At 37.5% G+C, this 26,357-nt stretch overlaps 1 protein-coding gene across 1 annotated transcript in view; it reads left to right on the forward strand.

The window, feature by feature from the left end:
* The window catches only part of STK39 (serine/threonine kinase 39), a 233,354-nt gene that overhangs the window by 145,878 nt on the left and 61,119 nt on the right, over window positions 1-26,357 (forward strand). Inside the window, exon 14 of the mRNA XM_023529694.1 lies at window positions 23,175-23,227. Within this exon, the coding sequence (XP_023385462.1) occupies window positions 23,175-23,227 (53 nt within the window). The remainder of the gene's footprint in view (window positions 1-23,174; window positions 23,228-26,357) is intronic.

Genomic DNA, 26,357 nt, shown 5'->3' on the forward strand with positions numbered 1-26,357 from the left:
GTCTGTCATCAAAAAGACCTGAAATAACACGTATTGGAGAGGATGTGGAGAAAAGGGAACCCTTGTGCACTGTTGATGGGAATATAAATTGGTATGGTAACTATGGAAAACAGTATGGAGGTTCTTGAAAATGTTAAAAACAAACTATAATATAGTCCAGCAGTTCTACTCTGGGTATTTATTCAAAGAAAACAAAAAGCCTTAATTCAAAAACATATCTGGTCCACCATGTTTATTGCAGCATTATTTCAGTAGCCAAGATATGGAAAAGCTAAATGTTCATCGAAGGATGAATGGATAAGAAATGGTGAGATATATATACATTGCAATATTATTCAACCATAATAAAAAATGAAATCTTGTCATTTGTGCAGACGAACCTCAAGGGCATGATACTAAGCGAAATAGAGAAAGACAAATACCATGTGATTTCTCTTGTATATGAAGTCTAAAACAAAACACACCAAGCTCACCGATGCCAGAGATCAGATTGGCGATTACAAAAATGGAATGTGGAGGAAAGTGAGAAATGGATGAACAGTTTTTTTGGTTTGTTTAAATAAATTGAATAATTCTTTTAAAAACTTGAGGCGAGTAAAATAAATTAAAATGGTACATTTTAATATGTTGCAGATGTGAACAAGGGCTTTAAAACAACATCTCTAGAGAACTGAATAATTATTTTTATAAAATGCTCTTCTCTCCCCTATTTGAGAGGTTGCTTTCCACTAGCTAAATCCTCAATAATAATTTCCATGTTTATTATCGCTCTTATATAAAGAACGATGTGAGAATTATTTTATATAAAGTGATTCACACTCTAGGGGATTTCTCTACTGGATAATCAGCACCCCCTTAAGCTCATATAAAAAATGGAAATTAGAACCCTTTATGTTTCAAGTATACATCATGCCGCCAAAAGTACAAGGTCAGAAATTGTGAGTAAAATATTCACAAAGTTCAGGAAAAAAAAAAAAAAACAGGAAAAGGTCTGAAAAAGGACTGTGGTGGTGTTAGCAGTGGCCTGCATCTTTGACAGTGGTCAGAGGTGGTTTTGCCTGTTTTGTGCTTTTGACATCTATACGTGTGTAAACTGATGTATCCCTTCCTGCTGCATCACTTCTGCAAGGAGAATTTGATTCTGTGTTTTAAGGTTTTGGAAGCAGCTGCAACATAATTTAATCAAGCAAAGAAATATTGTTTAGCTATATTTGATGGTTGCTCGTTTGCCTTTTTTGACTGTATATATACACACTTAATTGTTCCCATTACTGCAGCTTATATTTATTTTCAATTAAGAATTAGGAATCATTAGCCTCCAGGTTAGACTTGTCTCTGTTAGTGGTGAGTGTTTTTTGTTATCAATGACTAACATAGAATTCCTCAAATTCTTTTTGTCAACAAACAATATTTTTAGTGCCCACCATATGTTAAGCACTGTGCTTGGGGATATAAAAAAGAATAAAGCAAATTAAAAGGTAAAGATAAAGGTGCTCTATTTTCAGAGTAAAAGTGGCCTTTGTACTGTGTTTATATTTGTGGTCCAGATTCTGTCCCCAGTTCTGGTCCAGATTGTGGATTTGGGCAGTGGAGACAGACAGATAGAAAAGGTAATAGTTCTTAACCTTTGTGGGAGTTGGTTATAGACTTTAAAAACTCAAATTAAGCTATGTCCTGCCCACACTCCACGCCCACCCTGCCCAAAAGTGCACATTTAACATTTATACAGCATTTTTTGTGCACTTTTGGTGGGTTTGCTGACCCTCAGAAACCCATCCACAGACCCCAAAAAACTTCCTAGAAGGAAGAGATTAGGTTAAGAATTAAGACCCTTTTAATCAGTTGTTACTGTTGTTACTGTTTTTCCGTGAATGCCCGGTGTCCATCATAACTTACACCTTTGAAATGTACTAACCTGACCTGAAATATGAATTTGTGTTGTCACATTCGTTTGCTGTATTGAATGTGCAAAAGGAAGATTGCTCATCTACGGTAGAGTGTAGGCTGTGTGCAATAATTTCTGAAGGGAGAACTCTTTCATAGATAGACAGATAGGTATAGCTGATACTAATTCAGTGGCAGAGCGGAAGAATGAAAACTGCCATAAATGTTTAAAAAACAATTTCTATGCATTTGACCCCTTTACAGTTTTAACTTCTGCTCATTGATCATTGAAATAATTAGATATTTGTGAAAAAATGGAGCGAGGTAGTTGGTGAGAACCAATTTAAGCTTAGAGACGCAAAAGAAGATTAAAACAAAAAACCTCAAGTAAAATACAAGCATTTAACTTTAGCACCTGCTGAAACCCCACAAGCCTCAACCAGCAGTCTCTATCTTAAGCCTTTGCCCAGAATCCTCCAGCATTAGTGTTTGTCTCCTGCTTGCTTCCCTGTCGCCATTTCCAGAATCCTAGGTCATACTCTGGCTTCTTATTTTTGACCGAGCCAGAAGTATCTCACATGAGCCAGTTCCCCAGGCTCTCTCTGAAGGATGGCTGGTGGGCGTGGACGTATAATTTGTGAAAAATTATGGCAAGGATCATATGCTCCACATTCTGTGTGTTTTGAGAGTATGCTGCCCATTGGAAATGGGGGGAAAATATTTTTTAACATAGTGGTGTTTTAGACTAAGCAAGGCATACTTAATTAAAGGAGCTTTGTAATATGCATAGAAAATATATTGAATAACGACTTGGAAAAAAGGAGTTGATGTGACACACAACAGGGATATGTAGAGGAACCAAAACTTAAGTAAGCATTAATTTAACCAGATGATGTAAATGAATGATTTATTATTTCTGCTTTGCCTTTTTCTAGAGAAGATTTGACGTAACTTATAAAATGAAAACACAGGAGAAAGAGAAGCCAAATGAGATGTTAAAACTATTTTGAGAGTGGAAAGAGAATTGAACCAGGAACCCAAAGTGATATAATTATAATCATTGAGAAGTAAATTTAGCTCTCAACTTCTTAGCAACCAGGAAATTATAGTTATCTGTACAGGTCTCCTCTCCTGATAAAAGTAAACCTGTACGATCAGAAGATTGCACAAAGAGGCAGGCTTTTACTTGAAACTAAATTCAGGAGAAATTTATCTCATGGTTCTTTCTGTAAAGAACCTTGGATAACATAGTAGAAAATTTGGCCTATTGTAATTTTGCAAAAAGTGAAAAAACATTCTTGAATTTTTTTTTCTTATATTGACCTTCCTTAGAAGTCAAGGGCCTATCCTCTTTGAATTAACAGCATAAAGTTATTCAACAGCTAAACTAGATTCATGTCTGCTTTTTTCTTTTTCCTGCTGATCAACTCAGAGAGGGACTGAGCTTAGCAATGTTAAGGGAATGCTTTTGGCAGGGAAAGGATAGCAGTTAATCCAAGTTAAGGGTTTGGACAACCAAAACGCCCTTTTGCAGTGTTTTGATCTACAGGAAATCTTATGTATAGATATTAGATGAGCAACTAGCAATTCTCAAGGACCATTCAAGAAGGTGATTTTTTTTTTCACCCAGATGGAGGAGCCCCCATTTGCAAAAGTGCTGCAGAGAAGGAACTGTGGGATAGATTATGCATTTGAAAAAAAAGAGAGCCTCTAATACTTTTTTCAAGTATTCAGTTTATACCCCATAATTGTAAACCACAGAATATAGGGGAAATGCTTTTAGCTTGGGCAAATCCCTGTTCAAGTAGATGTGATTGATGGCTTCCTCTTCCATAAATCTAAGTTATATCCTTTGGAACTTTGATTATAGTAAATGCTGCATTCAAAATATATCTCCAAAAGTTTGGCTTTAAGAGTTGGAAAGATTAGATATTTTTCATTTTAGTGCTAGCACATGTTTAGCAAAAACAATAATGTTGGTTTTAGCATGGCAATATTTTACTTGTTAAAAACAAAGTGAAAAAGATCAGCTGCTTCTAATGAGATCAGTACTGTGCCTAGCACAGTTCCTGCCACAGAAGAGCTTATATAAATACCTGTTAAAAAAATAAATATATCACAGTCTTACCTTCCTATATGCTGTGTTAAATAGGCATAACACTAAGCGAAACACCAAGACATTATTTAGATGTATTAATGAAAGAGAAACTGGAAAGAAGCCTTTTGAATGTAGAATTGACATATTAGGATATATTAGAAGATATATCATGCCCTCAATTCCCATAATGCATAAAATTTAAAGGGGCATGCTCATGGGACTTGTGCAGCTTTATGCTCCCACCAGCCGTGTATGAGTTCTACTTGCACCACACTCGTGTCAGGACTTGGTATTCTTTTCCATTTTACCTGTTCTAATAGGTGTGTAGTGGTATCTCATTATGGTTTTAACTTTTATTTCTCCAATTAGTGACCTTGAGCAATTTCTCCTGTGTTTAGTAGTCATTCAGATCTTGTCAATATTGAATTGTCTTCTTAGTACTGAATTGTGGAGATTCTTTATATATTCCGAGTATAAGTCCTTTGTCATATATGTGTGTGTGTGTGTGTGTGTGTGTAGAGAGAGAGAGAGAGAGAGAGATACTATTTTCTTTCATAGTATGGCTTGCATTTTGGTTTCTTAATGATGTCTTTTGAATAACAAGTTTTAAGTCTTGATTAAAAGTTTAACAACTATTTGTGGTTTTTACTTTTTGTATGCTATTTAAGAAATTTTTACCTACATCAAGGTTCCAATGATTTCCTCCTATTTTTTTCCCTTGTATTTTCTTCTAGAAGTTTTATCATTTTAGCTTTTACATTTAGGTCTGTGGCTATTTTAAGTTAATGTTTGTGTATGGGGTAAGGTAAAAGTCAATGTTCATTGTTTTTCCTTATAGATGTTCAGTTGTTCTGGCCTCATTTTTTCGATGAGCTGAACATTTGAAACAAGTTTGTCATAATAAAGATGATTTTTTTTTTTTTTTTTTGCTAGGGGTGGGGACAGGAGTTCAAAAGAATAAACTTCGAGAGAGTCTCCCACCTAAGCAATAAACCTTTTAATATTTTGGTGTCTTTCAAGCCCTTTCTTCTTGCTTGAATGTTTGTTGGTAAATATCCTATAGATGAGGTTTTGTAACCTAGTCTAGCTAAATTCAGATAACATTTCTTTAAATGTTTCAGATTATCATCTAAACCTCACTCAAGGATTTCCTGTTTCACTGTCCTGCCTCCTGCCCCTGCCGGTCGGTGACCAAAACATTTACTTTGTGTACTTTTATTTTTTTTTATGTTTCAGTTCAGTTTTCTGCCTTTTCTTTTTAAGTCTTTTTTAGCCAAATGAAGATGACTCATCTCTTTCAAATCTTAGTGGATCTTTTTAAAGAAACTTTTTATTCCCCTGCATTATAAAAGTAATAGATGTTCATTAGAGGAAATTTGAAAAACAGACAATTATAAAAAAGAAAATTACCCATCAAAACACCATTCAGGGATAAGCAAGATTAACATTTCAGTATATTTTCTTCTGTTTATTTTGCTCTGCATATTTCTTTTATTGTTTCAATTATATTACATATGCAGTTTTGTGCCCTGCTTTTTATACTTAGTATTACATTATAATCATTTTCTCATGTCATTAAAAACCTTTTATAAATAGCAGTTTCATAGCTATGTAATATTGCATCCTGTAGATATTCCACTGTGATTTATTTAACTGTTTCTCTATCATTGGAGATTTAATTTGGTTCCAGATTTTTGCTACAAAAGAAATGCTCTAAAGACTGGTCTTATATAGAAAACTTGAGGTTTTTTTAATGTTAGATTCATAGATGTAGAATTGGTATATCAATGGATATGGCACTTAAAATTCTGGAAACATATTGCCAAACAACGCTCTCAAAGGTAGTATCAATTTATACTCCTGAAAGCCATGAAGGAAGGTCTGATGATGGACTGTATCCTTGTGAGCATTTCACATTTCTTATTATCATTTTATGATCTTTGCTAATTTAATTTGGTAGATTAAAAAGTAGTGATTAGATTTTTAGTTTGTATTTCTGCTGAGCTGTATCTCAAAATCTCCATGTGGACAGAGTCAGGGAGAGCATGAAAAGACCCTTTGATTGTTATAGGGTTTCTAAGCCCAGGAAAATAACTTACCCCAATGTAAGAAGAAATTGATATTTCTATTATTACTCTAAAAGAATTCACACCATGTTCCAAAATGTGCGTTAGTCTTAACAAAGCAAGCCTAAGGCTTTCCCTTGAAATTTAAGTTTATCACAATATCAAAGAAAGAAATTAGGTTATTCGAACTTACTTGCTCTTGGTGGTTACCTGCTGAAGTCCAGTGATCATTATTTCCTCTTTTGAGAGCTCTCAGGTTATCCTTTTAATAATGAGATGCTGAAGAGCAGCCTCATAGTCATTTCTTTGCTTCTCCTTTCCTAACTTTTTTTTAAAAAGGCTGTGTGCATGCTCTTGACTTCACCCTTGCTCTACCAGTGGCCAATAGGAATCCTGTTGCTGGGTTTCCTAACTGGCTTGTAGAAAGCAGAAGCAAGGCACGGGAGGGAAACTCTTGACTCATGAATGTCCAGGGATACTGCTCGTCTGAGAGTGCGACCAACAGATACATCTAGAAATATATGTCACCTTCTCCCCTTAAAATCTCTGCTCTTGATCCTGTTATCTTCTTATATGAGTAAACATTTTTGCTCCACTTAAAAACAGTAAAGCCCATTTTTAGAGAGACAGCTTAGCAAAACTATTGGGCAAATACTGTTTTCTCAACTTTTGGACCAGAATCATTAGGCTTGCCTGAGGCCAGGAAGAAACCAATGTTATGATACCTGTTTTCCCCCAAATGCACATGGTGATGTGTTTCTGACTCTAGAGTTCTATAGTATAACCTTCTAATGATTAAAAATTACTAGACTGGACAAGGACGGGAGCCTACTCCTTGAGCCTTCTTCACCAGCTTTGCCATCTTTCAACCAAGGTGGCAAGTCCTTTCCCTGTACAGCCTCGCAGGACTGCCATTTTGGTATTGGCAGAGTAGCCTCATGGATTTGGGCTAATCCCACAGAAAAATATTCTGAGTTATGAATTGTTCTTTAGTAAACCTGTTCTCATCTGTCTTAATGTAAGAAACCCGTAAAATGACACTTAATTCCTCAGTCATTTTCCCCCAGTTTGATAGACTTGAATTTTCTCTATGGTAAGCATATACTACAAGTTCATTTTAGGAACTGTGGAGTCTGGGATGACCTTAGTTCTGTTACTGCTTCCTTCGTGATATAAGCAGTTTCCTTGCTCTTTAAGTATATGTGTTTAAGGAGAGGATGGTGGGGGTGGGGAGTAGCAGGATGTGAAGAGTTAGACATTTCAAAGGTAAAGAAGGAGGCATTCATAGTCCCAATGTTTGAGATGAGAATTCTAAGGACAGTACACCAAACACCTTTGATGCTCAGCTTGTTCACCTATAGAATTTTTTTCAGTTCTGAATTCTATGATAGTTCATAAGCTCATAGAGCTCAGGCTATGCATTATTTCATCTCTTCATCTTCTCTCCTTCCACACTGTATACATGTGTCCTATGTGTATCTGAGCTGAACAAGTTTCTCTGCTTACCTCATTTTTAACTCACCCATCAGTCTAATATTTATCTTAGTTCCTAGATTTTATCATGTCTACTCAATTCAATGGCCTGTTACATATTTTCTTTGAAGTTTAAAGAATTATATTTGATACATATTTTTATTTATGCTGTTTTTGTCAGGAAACAGGAAAGGCAAAGTAAGAAAATATCAAACTCTTGTCTCTAATATACTTTCAAGAGCCACCTATTAGGGTATTTTAGAATTGCAAGTGTAGTAATATTTTTATTTTAAATTATTATTCTAAAAGTGAAAGGACCTTGTAGGAAAAATGTTGGTGATCCCGCATCACGTACAGAAGTGAAATTAAATCAAGTCTGTATGTGTCCAAAGCAAAGCAAGGCCATTTGTCACAAGCATCCTTATTTCTGGCTTTTAAAACTCAAGAGTGGAACAAATCAAAAGTGTGAACAACATTTTGGATACAGGAGGTTCTCAAGCTTGAATCACCAACAGCTGACTTCGATACCAACTCCAAGACTCTCAAGTACACAGCTGTTTGGCAGCCGGACCCAGGCTCCAGTTCGTAAAAAGCCTTTTCAGGTCATTTTAAAATGTTTTATTAATGGCCACATCAACAGGCTGAAGGAGGTCAGGATGCTGAGGCACAGATAAAAATGAGTATTATATATTTTTTTCCTCCCAGTCAGCTCGGTGGGAGATCCTATTAGTGTTCTAAAATGTTAAATAATTAGCATGGCACCCGCTGCTCATTTGGTGAGCCAAACTGGTTTTTAATGTTCAGAATACAAAACATGGAAATGTCATCTTCAGAACGCTTCATGGTATCACTGATAGCTGAGAGCAGTTCTGAATGACAGATCCGTAATAACAGTGATGAGAAGAGGCACGATTAAATGGCACTCTGAGCTTGGAGCACTGTTCCTTCAGGCCTTCCTGGGTCCGAAGAGGCCCTCGATGGTAGAGAGTATATATTATAAATGACGTGTGTGCGCTGTGCTGTCCTCCAGTGCAAAGGAAGGAAGTGCTGGCTGAACCACTGACAAAATGGGCTCTTTTCTTGTGTCTGTCTTTTCGGGGAATTCTGCTAATTGGGCAGATAGCATTACATACCTTAGGCATGTTTCAGTCCTAACTGCTGTACCTTTCTACCTTCACATAAACTATGATTTTTGATTTGACCAAACAAAGCAGAGAATTTAAATTATTCATAAGGGAAAGAGGTATGGGGCAGATTACCAAGATCCTCGTGGATTTATTGTACTCCATGAGTATTTTCAAAGATTCAAAGCAGCCCCAGTTATCAGTCTCTGTTTTCTTCAAACTCTCATCTGAGGAGTGCCATTCTCCAACTCTAAATGACCAGGCCCCATTTATTCAGGCATGATTGGGATTCTGAAGGAGACAGAGAGGCCTGTACCCCCTGAAATCTTGTTATAACTGTTGGTTTATGGTTAGAAGCTACTATAGGATTCAGTGGAGGATTGGATGCCTACGTTCCTTCTCAGGTTAGGTGAAAGGATGAGAAAGAATGAATATCAGGTTGGGGGCCAGTATCTGACATGGTGAGCTCAATGGCTAAAGATTATATTTATTCTTGTTTAACTCATACTGAATGAATGCTTACTGTGTACCAGGCACTATTAATGACCCTCTCACCCAAACCTCTTAGCTACCTATGAAGTTGCTGCTGTTACTACCTTATTTTATAGATAGAGATACTAAGACTCAAAAAGTTAAGTAGATTGCTGGACGGTCTCATAGCTAGTCCATGTTACAATTGGTATTTAAACTCAAGAATGTTCTCTTCAGAAACCAAGCTGTAACAGAATGAATGGACCTAACAAAAAAGTATGTTTTGTTCTCCTTTGACTCCTCATAAAACCAACTCAAAGATTAGACGTAAAGGGTAGGAGAGGAGAGGAGATGAAAAAGAAGCCTGTTTTAGGAAGACATGCTCTCTTGACTTCTATAATTAAATAAAAATGAGTGTGTTATAAACATTAGAATAGCTTGGAGCTCAGTGCACAGGTGGCACAGCAGCTGCATTTCCTAACGGTAGGTATAAAGCCTTTTTAGCCACCCAGAGCCTCTGTGTCAGGCAGACAAGTCCACAGCTTATATTTAATTACAAGTCTTGTTCACTTCGAGTCCCCACCCCCAGCCTCAACCCTCAGATGCTGAGTGTTGACTCCTTGCTCACAAGGAATAGCATCTTGGCCAGATATCTCTTCAGTAGAACAGACCTTGTTTATCTTTCTCACATTCATTCCTATCGTGGCATCTGGCTCATGTATCAACTTAAATTCCCTCATTCCAGAAACTTGTTGTTGTCATTATTTAGGTATTTATATAGGGCTGGTTACCTTCATATTCAAGTGTGCTTACATTTAATATAATGTCATACAACAGATAAGGAGGAATAATGTGTTGCTGACCCAATTCGATTTCTTGAATATTTAATGAGAGCTTTCTTATGTTCCAGACCCTGTGCTAGGCAGTCTGGGGAGAAGCACAACATAGTGGCATAGCTCCTCTGGCCCGTCTATTGAATTCTGTGTACTTATTTAGAATGTTCATAATTATTCACCTTTACCATCCTTTAACTTTCTTATGGATATTCAGTGGCGTGCTTAATTTTTTTTTTTTTTAATCAACTAATTCTCTTAAATTTGACAAATAATCAGTGGTTGTTTTATTTTGCCTCAAATCAAAAAAGGTTCTACTGATCTGTTAATCACTTTGGAAATGGTCCCCTTGACGTTTCCATCTGAACCCTCTCCCTTTCCCTAGTCTAGCGGCAGTTTTTTTATACTTCTGTATGAAAAGCACATCTATCAATTTACAGTACACAAGCAAAGAAAGTAGTTTGCAGGATGCACTGTATCATCATTTCTGTAGACTAACTTTTCTTTATCCAGTCTGATTTCCTTTATTAAATTTTTGCTTAGGTCAAGAGATGTAGAAATCTAAGCAAGTCTTAAAACTTGTCAGAGATCAATGGACTGAGTCTAAAGGTCAGTCACTGGAAAATCCATCATTAAGGAAATTGTTGGGTATACCTTTTTTTTTTAGTGATCCTTAGGTAAGAAAAACCCATGATTCCCACAAGTCTTGGTAAGGCCTTCACTTATTAAAGTGAAGAGAGTCACTTATTAAACATTCTCAAGCATATCTTTGAAAATCATCAAAATGTCAATATGGCTCTAAAATATGGAATCCATGACTCACACATGAAAATCACTTTTTTTATTTGACAGCCTTAGAGTGTGTGTTTTAACACAGGCAAACAATCATTTTCGGCATCTAGAATAAGATCATATATTATACTAGACTGCTTTTGTCTTGTCCCCAGCCATGCCATTCATGGTGGAGGTGGTGTTGCAACATTGCAGAGTTATCTTCATGATTAAGCCAAGGGTTTTTCCAATTTTAGTGAACTATAGGTACTTAGAATTTCCCAATTAGGATGGCTTAATTTCTATTCCAAATGATGACATTTTATTTACTTTATCTGGTACCCGTTGAAGGGATGATTTCTTCTCAAAACATTGTAATAATGAGTGCCATAAATTAGTGTTCTAGAGACCTAGAATGAATTTAGTCTTTGCTAAATGTATAAATGTTGACTTTTAAAAACTTGCCAGGATCAGATGAGGAGGAAGAAGGTATCACACGGCGGTTGCATTTGAAGGACCACTTTACAATAATAAGTGATACATTGAGATCAGCAGTGGGGCTTTTGAAAGGGCATCCATGAGAAGCTGAGAAGACCAAAATTGAGATTTCCCTTTTCTCACTTGTGGCGATCCTCAGATGTAAAAAGAAAATCCATTTTGTAAAAATACCAGGAAACATTTTCAGATATTAGCCTTCAGTTTCAATTATATCATGCAAATAATGAACTCCTTTCTATCCCCTTGGCTTTCTGGGATGTGTTAACCCAAAGGAAGCTTCCCACGCTCTGCTCTCAGGTGGCCGCCCTGCTCTTGGTGCTTTTTCAGCCCTGGTAGTATCAGTAGCAGTCAGTATTCAAGTCACAAAACTTGAAGCAAATCTATGGTTTTTTGCTGGTTTGTTGTTTTGGGGGTTTGGTGTGTGTGGGGGGTGGGGGGAAGAAGATTCCTTGAGAAAGTTTTTGGATTTTTATTTTTGTTTTTACTTTATTTGGAATAAGTCCTGTCCTAATCCAGCCTCCTGACAAGTGTGGCCTGATGTGTTCTAATATATGTATATTTCCTCCTGATGCCCATCAACAACCTATCAAATGCCTAGTAACAAGGTCATTTTCTGTGCAGCAGTATTTTATAAATAGCCATTTGCTGAAGTAATTTCAGAAAAGTCCAGTTTGAGGATTTATTATGTCTTTGCCAAAGGGTTATCCACACTAGACATACATTTACTTATAGGCCATTTCTCTGAAATAGATCAAAAGAGAAAATACTTCCTCATTCTCATTTATCATTAAATTTAATTGTCATAAGATACCACCTGTGGAAAAGCCAGGCAGATTCTGCTTACTTTTTCTAACCTGGGGGCCACTGATTATTCATTAGTCCTTCATAGGTTTCTCCATTTGGGGCTGTTAAACCTAGTTGAAAGTGATCATTTTCTCTTTAAATTTGCTAATTTTTAATATAGCTTTCCCTGGATTTGATTATAAATATAAGTTAATAGGAAAGTTACAAGAATAGGAAGATTAAAGTATGGTTCTTACTACTTTTGTGATCACCTAGGTAAAATTTAAAGTCTTTTCTTGATGTCTGCTCCCTTTATGTAATTCATGTATACTGAAATTCTAGGCTAACTCTCTTGATTAGTAGCATGCATTCTTTAAAACTTTTAAGCAAAAAGTTATCCTTTCTCTGTTCTAAAGCAACAAAGTGTGGTGTTCAGCTGAGCACATGTCCAAGTTCTTGGCCAGACACAGAGTTTCCTTTTGAAGTTCAGACACCCTGTAGCTCATTCCCCAAGCAGGATGTCTGAACTTCAACTGAGCTCCGTAGAGGAGGACATGTCGGTCTCCTGCATGTTCACAGCAGAGTGTTTACCTTTCCTTCTCGTGTGTGTTTTAGCTAAGGTGAAAGATCAACATACATGTGTGTTTTAGCTAAGGTGAAAGATCAACACACAGACTATCAGACACTTTCAAATACTTGTCAGAGTTCAGTCATGAAATTGCCCCTTGCAGCACTTGACAAAGATACTTTTGGGGCATCAGGAAGTAATCTGTGTAGGCCATTCATTTCTCCAGTTTCTTTGAGCTTCTTCTGTTGAGGTAAATCATCAGGAAACAATGTACCTCAGCTATATTATTTCCGCTCCCAGCAGAAATTCCATCACTCAGGTAAGATTTAATATTGTGCCTTCGGCACAAGGGAGAAAAAATTCCCATCTTTTGCACCACGTAGTTGAAGATGTTTATATGAAAAAAAGTTTCTGTCTTTTATAACACAGTTGAAGGCATTACTCAGCGTCTTTTATAAAGTAGCTTCCATAAAAAGTTTCTTCTTTGTATTAATGCCAAGGGAAAAAAAATCTGCCTCGCATGTTTCTTTTTTGATAAAGTAAGAAAAGGATCATGCAATTTCCTCCCCCCTGCCATTTTTTCCTTAGCTATAAGCAAACAAAGCTAAATTCAGAGCTCAGTGGGAGGAACTGACATCTCCAGAATGTGTAGTATCTTTCTCCATTCCCCTTAACTAATTCGTTATTTTTAATAATCGAATGTTCAGTTGTGTATTTGGTTTAATTTTGAAACTACTTACCCTCCTTTTTTGCAAGAATTAAACCAAATAAATCTTTGGCAATGAGGGTGAAAATTGCCCGTAATAGAGTTTGTAACAGTTTGTACCATGAAGAAATAAACGTCCATTATCTCGAAAACTTACTCATGCAGCACCACCCTTCTCCTCATTACTGTATCGATCTACGTAAGTATCCCTACCGTGGCATGATGTCTAGAGCCCAAATGGACATTTATTGAATCCATGTCTTAGAGGTACCTTTACATTTTTAGTATAGAGGACTTGGCATGTTGACTTGGGACCTGATGCATTGAGGAGAATATCCATCACGGAAATATTAATGAGTCTAGACCTAACACAGTAACTCCAAACTTTCAAGCACGGATGATGTTAATAAAGGTGGTTTCTATACTTCATCAGTGGATTTCTATCAAGAGGCATAACCTAAAACTCCTAACTATTAAATGTACTTAACAATTTTCCTGAGATTAAAAAATGTGAACTTTGACTAAACTATAATCTTTCTGCTCCTACTGGCAGTACAGATGATTCTAGTTTTTATGTGGTCATTCCATTTCCTTTTCGCCCATGAGGTAAAAAAAAAAAATCAATTCAATAAATAGAGTCACTGGACATCCTTAATGTCAAAAAGGACTGCTACCCATGAAATTATAGTTCTGTAATCTTGACGGGAAGCAGAGCCCTTATACAATAATCTGTTCACTCATGATTTACCACAGCTGGGATGTAATGCAATTGATTTTGTACTGTGTAGGTAAAACAGTATTAAAATTTTATGTATTAAGCTCTGAAGTAAATATGATAAAATGTTACCATTTTAAAAGTTCTGGATGGTAGGTCATGTGTATCTGTTTTATTACACTTTTCACTTTCCTTTATGTTGAGATGTTACTCCTGAGACTTTCCAAAGTATGTACTTGAGAAAAAAAGAACATGTTTGTTTAGGTTGGTGAGTGGATAGAGTGAAGGAGAGGAAACAGCTATGTCCTCTGCCTGGCAGACACGGAGATTTTCAAGAGGTTTCTGTTAAAGAAATAAAACCTTAACTAGGTTTAGATTATTTCCTGATGAAACTATTTTTTGTAGGCAGTAAAGGCAGTTATTTATGATAATATTTTTTGCATTTGATTTATTCATAGGTGTCCACATTTTACAGAGAATCATTTTCTGTACAGAGGCTCTGCACATTCACCTCTAATTTAGGTGTCAGCTGTGTGAAATCATATGCAGCCAGATTGTTTGCTCCCTACAGGTTACAAATCTAAAAGGATCCCTCAGGCTGCTCAGTAGCCAATGGGATGATGCATCAGTCCTTAACTTGAAGTTTTAATTGCAGAAAAATCTGCAGACAACCAATGTGTAACGTCAAATTCCTTAAGATATGTCAGGATACCTTATTTTTGTGCATGTGCACACATACATATGTTAGTCAGTCAACACTTTTTTGTTTGTTTGTTAATGGGAACAATGGGACATCCTGATCTATTTGACATTGATCATGGATTGTGTGATGCTGCATGACTTGGTATAGACTAGAATTCTGGATGCTGCCAACTTATAATTTCTAGGCCATAGGGATGTTTCGAGGTGTCTGGAAGTACAACACTGAAAGGAATATTCACTCTCACTTTTTAGGATACTCACTCGTCCATAAAGCTCTTCTTAGGCAAGTCAAATGCAATGCCAAGGGTTTCAGGGAGGGGTAGGTATATGATTCAGTTATTCTGACACTCTTGAAGCCTGTGGCTCATGGTATATGGAGATACATACTTTTAGGAGAGCTTCCATTTCAGGCAGGGCTTTGGGGCACAGTGCTGATGGGTACAGCGGCGGCTCTCAACTTTCATTTCTGCCATCACATTAATCCTATGTGAAACATGTTCTCACTCGCAACATCTCTCATTGCATGGAGTACTTCTTAACTAGGGGCAGGGGTGTCATGGGGGAAAATTTCTTTCTTTAGAAATTGCACCTTAGCTCACCCTGCCTGTACTTTGGGAACCACATTGAGAATAAAAAGCAGTCATCTAGAAATCTCCGTGCCAGGTTTGGGTGTCATTTCTGCCATTAATGGCTCCTAGAGTAGGCCTGACACCTAGTAGGTGATCCATAAATGTTTATGGCGTGGTGTGAATTAACCAGCTGTGTAATCTTAAGCAATCCACTTAATCTCTTTGGCTTCCTTTTCTTCACCTGCAGAATGACGGAAAGGGATTAGGTGACCTCTAGGGTCCCTTTCAGTAGTGAAATCCTATGATTCTGTGATCGGACCTTTACCTCAGAAGATTAACTTGACAGGAATGTGAAGGATAGATAAAGTGAGAGCCAAGAAAGGGGAAATGCTCCTTTCTGTGACTTGCTCTAATATTTCCTTCTCGATTACTATTTTTTAAGCACTTAACTTAACTTGAGGTTTTCCAGGTTGTTTACATACATCAGCTATAATTCTCTGGGAAGATTGTAAACTCTTTAAGGACTGGAACCATGACTTTCCCCGCTACTTCTGTGTGCCTCAGAATACAAGGCATCATAATGCCATACAGCAATGTGAGGGGGTTTACACACAGCTCATCTAATCTGTGAGGGAAGCAGCATTTCCTCTTTTTCCTGCAGAGAAAACTGAAGTTTAAAAGTGGTGAGGTGGCTAACTAAATGTCATTGCTGGTGAGTGGCTGCACTGCAGTTGAGCTCAGATGACCAGTTTCCAGGAGAGAGTCTAGTTAGCTGACTTAAAGACTTGGCTCTAGGAAAGCCTAGAGATGAATGTAAACACTTCGTCAGAGCAGCCATTGGCCTGGCCACGCGAGTTTTTTTTTTCTATTTTTCATTCTTTTGTTCTGGCCTTAACATGGTTGATGTCCCTCCACTTATCGTTAGAGTGGCATCATTTTTCACATCTCATTAGGTCCAAGAATTTTCTTCCTGTTGTACAACACATTCATCTGCCAAGGATTACACTCTGAGCAGTAGCTCCCTCAGCCTTTTCTGGCCCTCTCCCCTTTTGCTGTGCATCTTTAACTTTAGCAACAGCATTTTCTATGTGTATATGGATGTTGTGTAAGTGTGGATAAAATAGTCCTGTGTTCATTACATCACTTATTCTCATCTGTAGCAGATAATGGTGAGCTGGCCTTGGTCACTCGTAGTAGAGTTTTAGAGAAATGGATGATTTGAGAAATCTGAAGTTCATGGTAGTTGGCTATCACCACCATTTACTGCCACAGGGAGCAAAGAAAGAGAATTTAATTCATGGAAAAATGATGCATTCCATTTTGGATATGCTGAGTTTTCCGATGTCTGTTTGGACATTGCATGGAGAGGTGCTGTATAGGCAGTTGGATGATGGGTTTATAATTCTGAGGCAGCACCTGGGTTTGAGTTATGGACTTAGAATTAGTCATCCAAGGAGAGAATGAGAGAGAAAATGGTAGGGGATGGAATATTAGCATTGAAGGACAGGCAGAAAGAGATAGGGGTGTGTTTGGGGCATACAGAGGAAGGGCAGCCAGGGAACTGGGAAAGACCAGAAGAAGGTGATGTCACAGAGGCCGAAGAGGTGCTTCATGAAAGCCAGACTTGTAAACTCTTCATTCATCTATTTATCCATGTATTGATTCATTGAACAAATACTACCTGTACACTTCTTGGGCACTGTGCTGGGTGCTGAGGGGAAGAAGACTGAATAAGGCCAGATGAGGGGCTTTTATTTTCTAGTGGATGAGATAGACATTAAAGTAATAACCATATGGTTACATTAATGCAAAATGTGAAGTACCAAGCACAGAAACGGAGGCTGGGAGAGCAAACAGGAAAGGGGCTTGCCCTTGTCCGGCCGCCCTTAACTCTCCTTTTCTGGTCTCCCAGGAAAGACACTGCCAGGCCCCAGAGCATGGTTGGAATCAGTCAGGTGGAGGGAAAGTGAGAGTGACAAATTTCCAAGCAGGGGGAGACGCTGGCTTCCTCAAGAACCCGCAGCCTCCAGGAGCTCTGTTCCCTCGCTCTTCATCTATTTCCCTCTTTACTAGATATGTCCCACCGGCACTCAGATGTGTTTGTCTTCTCCCATCTTAAAAAAAGCCTTCTCTTTATCTCACCTATTATCACAAGCTGTTTCGCTACATCCACTTAGAGCTAAACTGCTCAGAAGAATTGCCCCTGACTTCAATTCCTTTCCTACCATGATCTCCTAAGCCCGCTCCTGTCAGACTGTGACCTCCCACCCCATTCAAACTGTTCTTGGCAACGTCATATCTGGGAAAGGAGGGCAGGCCAGGAGATGGCAGCAAGGTAAGCAGGGGAAAGACTGAGAGAGATGAGGGTAGGGAGACAGGTAGAAGCAGACCTTGGAGGTACATGTTAAGGTTTTGAATTTTGTTTTAAGACTAAGGTGGTGTGGCAGAGGGGCAGTCTTCCAGCATAGAGCAAGCTGAATTATAATCAGATTTCCAGGGAACAAGCCAACTGGCTCCTCTGCAGACAGTGTGAACCTTTAATGCAGAGACCCATTAGGAGCATCTGCAGATGTTCGGGGCAAGGCCAGTACTTCCTTGGGGAAGGAGGTGCACTGAGGAAGGCAATGGGTAACATCTATTAAATTCTAACTAGTTCAGATTTGCTGTCAGACACGTGGTTTGGGGTACATCTTTTACCTTTCTTAAGCCTCAGTTTCCTCATCTGTAAAATAATAGAGGGTCACAATCATCCCTACTTCCAGGGTTGTTTAGAACATGGAATGAGATAACAAATGTGAAGCGCTGAGCACGACCAGCGTGTAGTAAACGTTGTTAATATTTTCCCCATCTCACAGTTGAGGAAACAGATTACAGAGGCCAAACAAGTAGCGAGTGGACTTGACCACAGACCTCTCTCTCCACAGCTCATGCTATCTCCTCATTCTGCACCAGGCTGCTCCCTGGTGTGGAAAGAAGTGCCTACCTAGCTCAGTGAGAGCCGTAGTCCATTTCTGTTCCTAAATCTGTGGGAAAGGACTCCATCGCCAAGAGCAGGAAAGAAGCCGAACTAAAAATGATGTCCTGACTGATTCCTGGCCCAGCCTGTTTGAAAGGTCCCTATCCAGCTCCAGATAGGGGGAGACAGTCCAGGATTGTGTGGGAGTCCCTCTGGACTTCCTTAGACACCAACAGCTTTGCCCTGACTTGGAATCTCAGGTTAAAGTAAGAAAGAAAAGGGCTATTGGCTGAGAAAACCCTCAGCAGCTTAGGAGGGAGGGGCTGTGTCCAGACTCCTGGGAAACACTGCACCTGCACCTACCAGCTTTAGAGGGCCGGGGGCGGTGTTACCCCAGCTGTATCCTTCCACTTTGGAGCTTGGGAAAGTAGTTGACTTTCATCCTCACTCCAGAGCACCCCTGTGGTGGTGGGTCTGCAGTGCCAATGACACACTTTATGACACCCTTTGACAATGTGTGGGCTTTGGACTTCCAAGCCTTTTGATCACATCTGGCTCTTAGGGTGTGTGTGTGCCCCCTTACATTAGTTGGCGTGGGCAACCAATGTGAAGCCGAGGAATGCAGATAGTCCTGATCCAGTATTTTGGCTTTGGAGCCCAAGCCCTCCAGGAGCAATAACTCTGCCAGATTGTCCTGACATGGTGTATTAAGAGGTACAGAAAAATGCTACATCCTGCAAAATATGTACTTCAACTGCACGGGCCTTCTGCACCTCTACCACCAGGAAGGGTTACGTGTTCACTAATGTGTTCATCATTACCACCCTCTTAGCCAACTGCCTTATTCAAATGTTCACTGTGTCTCTTAAAGATGAATTGAAAGAGCAAGAAAGAAAACTTTACACATGGCAATCTGTATCTCTTAACTTCTCACTTTGAATAGACATAGCAAGATTTTATATATATATATATAAATATATATATATTTAAAACAAAATAGAGCCCAAATTCCTGCCTGACCTAACTAGCTGGTCCTGAATAGTGGTGGCCCCTTTAAATGGCTAATAAGCTTTCCAGGTGGCAGAGTCCCCATGTCTCCCTGTTTTTTAAAAAATACACTTCCTGCTTTACTCATTTAAAGTTCCGGCAGTGGTGCTTACAAATAGCTTGTGAGAGTGTGAATTGGTACAACTTAAATGAAGGAGAATTGGACAATATCTATCAGGTTGCAAATGCATATATCCTTTGAGCAATTTGCCTCTAGAGATTTGTTTTCATACTCATATATTTGCAAAATGACAGAAGAACAAGGTTATTAATTGAAGTGTCGTTTGTAGTAGTCAAAGACTAGAAACAGTCTGTTCATAGAATAGGAACTGGTTTTAAAAAAAGGATATAGCATATAATGGAATACTATGTGGCTATTAAAAAAAATGAGAATGCTGTCTATGAAGCAATATTCAGAAATTCCAAGGTATATTACTAAACTAAAAACAAGGTGAGATGCAAAACAGTGGATATAGAACATGACCATTTTTATTAAACAGGCTAGAGGGAATTATGTGTGTCCATTTGCTTGTTTACACATAAAATATCTCAGGAAGGATGCACAGAGAGCCTACCTGTAGCATTGATCGCCTCTATGAGGGGAATAAGGTAGTCGAGTGACAGCAGTGGGAGAGCCAGTGTTTACAGAATATCCTATTATACCTTATGAATTTTAAACCATGTAATTGTATCACCTTTTTTAAAAAAAATTCTTGCCAGATCCCTATAGGCATTTGCATTTGTGATGCAATATATACATACAATGAGAAATAAGGGGTTGTACCTTACTGAATTTTTTTAAGGTTTAAAGTGTTTTTAATAAGAGTTATCAAAGGTGGCCTAGGTCTTGAAAGCTGTTACTCACAAGTTTTTAATATTCCCTCTATAAAATTACACAGACTTAGTTTCTGGCTTTAAATCATACGTATTTTCAGCTTCCCTGAAATCAAGGGTACCCTGTACCATATCAATTAAAGTAAATGTACTTTCAATTAAAGGTGTTAAGTATGAGTCTGAAAAGATTAATTCTTTATAAAAGGGTGACCTTCAGTAGTTAGATCCAATTAGGCATTTTCTCAGCCATGTTTCATCCTGATGGGACAAGTCTACTACTCACAATCAATCACTGTGATCTTTTCAAAGGTGGGTATTTTAGCTTCAGAGTTATAAGAGGTTGCTTGACTAGGCGACCTCTATAACTTGAGCCACAGATGTAGATAAGAGGTTATAGGTGTTGGATCTTACTTGGGTGGTATTGACATTTAAAGAATTAGGGTGTGCATGATGATAATTTTGGGTACAGTCTTTTACCTCTCTTCTTATGGCTTTAGTAGAGCAAAATAATTCAGACAAGACTGATCAAAGGAAAGAGAGGAAAGGAACAATGACATAAATTAGTATCGAACTAAATTCTTTTTCATCTTTTTATCCTTCTTTATTTTATCACTATAAATACTTTCCTAGTGATTCTTCTTGTATTGTTTTAGTTCTAATTCAGCCTTTGCTGATATACAGCACACAAGACAAAGACAGATAAATGAATGTTTGCTAATCTTTTATGGTAACATGTAAATCTTGGGAAATATTGTTTTCCCTCAAAAGAGAAAGAAATTGAGCATTTCTGTTTATATTAGGTATTTTCAATATAGAATTCTTGGTCCTCATTTTGCCACTCCTTGAACTGGTAAACTTGGAAGGGCCTTGAACATACTTAAAAAATGGAAAACAGGCAACAGCCACTTTGTATATCTCAAAGGTTGATTGTTGGAAAAGTGAGATTTGATTAATGAGATATGGTATCGGTGTTTCTCAAAATGTGGTCCTCTGACCCCTAGGGGTCCTTGAGACCCTTTCAGGGAACCCATGAAATCAAAGCTATTTATATAATAATATTAAGAAATCATTTGCCTTTTTAATTTTCCTTTTATACATATGCAGTGGAATTTTCCAGTGGCTGGCTACACAATATGTGATATGGGGACAGATTGAATTTAGAAGCAAATGTAAGAATCCAGCTAAAGCCAGACATTACAGAGATTTACAAAACTAAAAAACAATGCACACTTCTCTGATTTGTTCTTCTAGAAAGTAATTTTTCATAAAATCATTTATATGAGTATGTGATGGGTTAATTATTATCATTTTCAAATAAAGTAATATGTATTTTAAGTTTTATCTTTTTTATGACTGATATAACCAACATAAGCAAAAGCTCCTTAGGGGTCCTTAATACCTTTTAAGAACTGAAAGAGGTTCTAAGACTAGAAAATTTGAGAACTGCTGATATATATGTAAGCACTATATAAATGTGTGGTAACATTGGTAGTTTATTAAGAAAATTTAGGCAGTTTAAACAAGCCAACATGCAGTCTTTCACTGCAGGCACTGATCGTTCGTGGTGCACACTGCACCTCCAGGGTAGGATGGCTTATTCTGAGGTACAGGGTGATCTCTGAACCATCTACAATTGTCAGCAATTTCATGAGTCAGTCATGTGTCTACTTTTTTAGAGCGAGAGTTCAGAATTTTCACCATTTTCATATCCTCAGAAGATCCTAAAAGAAGCACAGCTCTAAATAAGAATTGCTTATGTCCCCTAGTCTCACTTTATCTCTGAGAAGAGGATCAATAAAGTGAAGGTGGGCACACCTGTGAGGAGATGCAGAGTGGTCCAAGACTCTCATGTCTGTGGCCTAGGCTTGGCGTCTCTTGATCTCTAGACTCTTTACTTCTCTGCTTGTGGAAAGGTGTTAGACTTGGGCTAGCTCCTCTAAGCACTTGGGAGAGAGGCATTCTCTCCATCGGTACCATGCCTTTGGTATCTTTCTGAGCTTCTCATACTTATTGTGGCAGGATGTGACAGGACATAAAGAACCAAGATCAGCCTATGGGCCAAAAAAGGCCCAGAGACTGGCTGGCGTCATCATGATCTGGGCACTGTACATGGAGACCAGGAGATAGTACCCAGAGTTTTAGAGTGCCAAAGCTGGAGTACTAACCAGAATTTGACCAGACTCCAGGCACTAGAACAACGATGTTCAGGAATCGGTACTCAGACTATTTCTGTCTCTGTCTTGGACACCCTCGGCACTGAGCAAGTAGTTGAGCGCTCATGGAATTACTGTTTCATGTTTCCTAGTTCAGTTTCTTAAGGTGTTTTTATTAACTCTAATTTAGCATCTCTTGAGTTAGTCATAATATTTAAGTATTCTTATGAAAATTTAAAATCATTCTAATTGTAGCTCACTGCCCCATATTATCATTTCTTGAAATTAATGTGAATGGAAAATTCATATCTTAGATATTTATTTGTTCCATATTTCCCCAGTGTCACTTAATTTTTGGATCGAATATACATGTATACATTATAAAATTTTATGTAGTCAGTGGGTAATTTCACAACATTCAGAGATCCATCTCTGTTTATTTAAAAATTTTAACTACAGAATACATACCTTATTCTGGGCATTTCGTTGTATGAGTTAATGCTGTCGTGCACTTTATTGTTGCAACTATTTTCCTTGTTTGTTTCATTAAAAAATATAGTTTGATAAAATACTATTTTTTCAGGAAAAAATATGAAAAATATCATTTATTCTAAACTAGAAGCCTCTGAAATGTTTAATTATGAAATTATATTTAAGGTTACTGACTAAGTGTAGATTTATAAAAAGAACATTTCTTTTTGGAATTGTTTGTGATATGAACATGTTTATATAAAGTAAATTTAATCAGTTAAACAAATGTCTCCCTTTATTTTTGTTATAACTGTCACTTCTGGTTGGCAGTAACACAAAACTGTAAAAATGCTATCTACATGTTAGTAGCATCTTGTAAAAATTGGAATACCTTTAGTTTGATTAAACTCTGCTTCATTAGACTTTAATGTGCTGTATGTTATGTATTTCAGAAACTCCAGAAAGGAACTTAATGACATACGATTTGAGTTTACTCCAGGAAGAGGTGAGTTTTAATTGAAATTATTATTTTATTGCTACAAAGAACATTTCAGAAATTGATTGAGTGTATTTATAATTTGCTATTCAAAGATGCTTTCTCTAAAAATGAAGAAAGGAAGGAGGGTGGTAGAGAGAGAAGGAAGGACTTATCATAATTATAGGAAATCCAAACCTAACCACTACTGACTATGTGAATTCCAGTGATCTTGGTCCTCATTTTGCCACTCCTTGAACTTGTAAACTTGGAAGGGCCTTGAACATACTTAAAAAATGGAAAACAGGCAACAGCCACTTTGTATATCTCAAAGGTTGATTGTTGGAAAAGTGAGATTTGATTAATGAGATATGGTATCGGTGTTTCTCAAAATGTGGTCCTCTGACCCCTAGGGGTCCTTGAGACCCTTTCAGGGAACCCATGAAATCAAAGCTATTTATATAATAATATTAAGAAATCATTTGCCTTTTTAATTTTCCTTTTATACATATGCAGTGGAATTTTCCAGTGGCTGGCTACACAATATGTGATATGGGGACAGATTGAATTTAGAAGCAAATGTAAGAATCCAGCTAAAGCCAGACATTACAGAGATTTACAAAACTAAAAAACAATGCACACTTCTCTGATTTGTTCTTCTAGAAAGTAATTTTTCATAAAATCATTTATATGAGTATGTGATGGGTTAATTATTATCATTTTCAAATAAAGTAATATGTATTTTAAGTTTTATCTTTTTTATGACTGATATAACCAACATAAGCAAAAGCTCCTTAGGGGTCCTTAATACCTTTTAAGAACTGAAAGAGGTTCTAAGACTAGAAAATTTGAGAACTGCTGATATATATGTAAGCACTATATAAATGTGTGGTAACATTGGTAGTTTATTAAGAAAATTTAGGCAGTTTAAACAAGCCAACATGCAGTCTTTCACTGCAGGCACTGATCGTTCGTGGTGCACACTGCACCTCCAGGGTAGGATGGCTTATTCTGAGGTACAGGGTGATCTCTGAACCATCTACAATTGTCAGCAATTTCATGAGTCAGTCATGTGTCTACTTTTTTAGAGCGAGAGTTCAGAATTTTCACCATTTTCATATCCTCAGAAGATCCTAAAAGAAGCACAGCTCTAAATAAGAATTGCTTATGTCCCCTAGTCTCACTTTATCTCTGAGAAGAGGATCAATAAAGTGAAGGTGGGCACACCTGTGAGGAGATGCAGAGTGGTCCAAGACTCTCATGTCTGTGGCCTAGGCTTGGCGTCTCTTGATCTCTAGACTCTTTACTTCTCTGCTTGTGGAAAGGTGTTAGACTTGGGCTAGCTCCTCTAAGCACTTGGGAGAGAGGCATTCTCTCCATCGGTACCATGCCTTTGGTATCTTTCTGAGCTTCTCATACTTATTGTGGCAGGATGTGACAGGACATAAAGAACCAAGATCAGCCTATGGGCCAAAAAAGGCCCAGAGACTGGCTGGCGTCATCATGATCTGGGCACTGTACATGGAGACCAGGAGATAGTACCCAGAGTTTTAGAGTGCCAAAGCTGGAGTACTAACCAGAATTTGACCAGACTCCAGGCACTAGAACAACGATGTTCAGGAATCGGTACTCAGACTATTTCTGTCTCTGTCTTGGACACCCTCGGCACTGAGCAAGTAGTTGAGCGCTCATGGAATTACTGTTTCATGTTTCCTAGTTCAGTTTCTTAAGGTGTTTTTATTAACTCTAATTTAGCATCTCTTGAGTTAGTCATAATATTTAAGTATTCTTATGAAAATTTAAAATCATTCTAATTGTAGCTCACTGCCCCATATTATCATTTCTTGAAATTAATGTGAATGGAAAATTCATATCTTAGATATTTATTTGTTCCATATTTCCCCAGTGTCACTTAATTTTTGGATCGAATATACATGTATACATTATAAAATTTTATGTAGTCAGTGGGTAATTTCACAACATTCAGAGATCCATCTCTGTTTATTTAAAAATTTTAACTACAGAATACATACCTTATTCTGGGCATTTCGTTGTATGAGTTAATGCTGTCGTGCACTTTATTGTTGCAACTATTTTCCTTGTTTGTTTCATTAAAAAATATAGTTTGATAAAATACTATTTTTTCAGGAAAAAATATGAAAAATGTATTGAATATCATTTATTCTAAACTAAAAGCCTCTGAAATGTTTAATTATGAAATTATATTTAAGGTTACTGACTAAGTGTAGATTTATAAAAAGAACATTTCTTTTTGGAATTGTTTGTGATATGAACATGTTTATATAAAGTAAATTTAATCAGTTAAACAAATGTCTCCCTTTATTTTTGTTATAACTGTCACTTCTGGTTGGCAGTAACACAAAACTGTAAAAATGCTATCTACATGTTAGTAGCATCTTGTAAAAATTGGAATACCTTTAGTTTGATTAAACTCTGCTTCATTAGACTTTAATGTGCTGTATGTTATGTATTTCAGAAACTCCAGAAAGGAACTTAATGACATACGATTTGAGTTTACTCCAGGAAGAGGTGAGTTTTAATTGAAATTATTATTTTATTGCTACAAAGAACATTTCAGAAATTGATTGAGTGTATTTATAATTTGCTATTCAAAGATGCTTTCTCTAAAAATGAAGAAAGGAAGGAGGGTGGTAGAGAGAGAAGGAAGGACTTATCATAATTATAGGAAATCCAAACCTAACCACTACTGACTATATGAATTCCAGTGATATGCTGCACAGTGTGTGTGTGAATGCGTGCGCACACGCGTGCGTGTGCGTGTGTGGACACACACCCACAAATTAATATATTAGCTCAACCATGAAAGGAATTACTGGCTTGGTAATGCAGGGCCTAACAGATTTTATGATGAGTGTAGTGAAAAGTATACAGCAGTCCTAATGAGAGTTGAGCAGCAAATAGTGACATCATGCAAAAATGTGACATACTTTGCCTCTATATTCAGTTCAGATTACACGAAGCCTGTGTTGGGGAATGTCCATGGCCTCTATTTGCTGCAGGCACCACTGATGAGCTGGGTAGGAGTGATGCCAGTCTTGCAGCTGAATGCAATTTTAGTAATGTAAATAGTTATTAAAGGCCAGACTAGTTGCTTTTTCAGCTCCTGGATGCCTGGAAG

This window comes from Pteropus vampyrus, unplaced genomic scaffold (genome assembly GCF_000151845.1).
Source record: "Pteropus vampyrus isolate Shadow unplaced genomic scaffold, Pvam_2.0 Scaffold2, whole genome shotgun sequence".
In the NCBI taxonomy this organism is placed as follows: domain Eukaryota; kingdom Metazoa; phylum Chordata; class Mammalia; order Chiroptera; family Pteropodidae; genus Pteropus; species Pteropus vampyrus.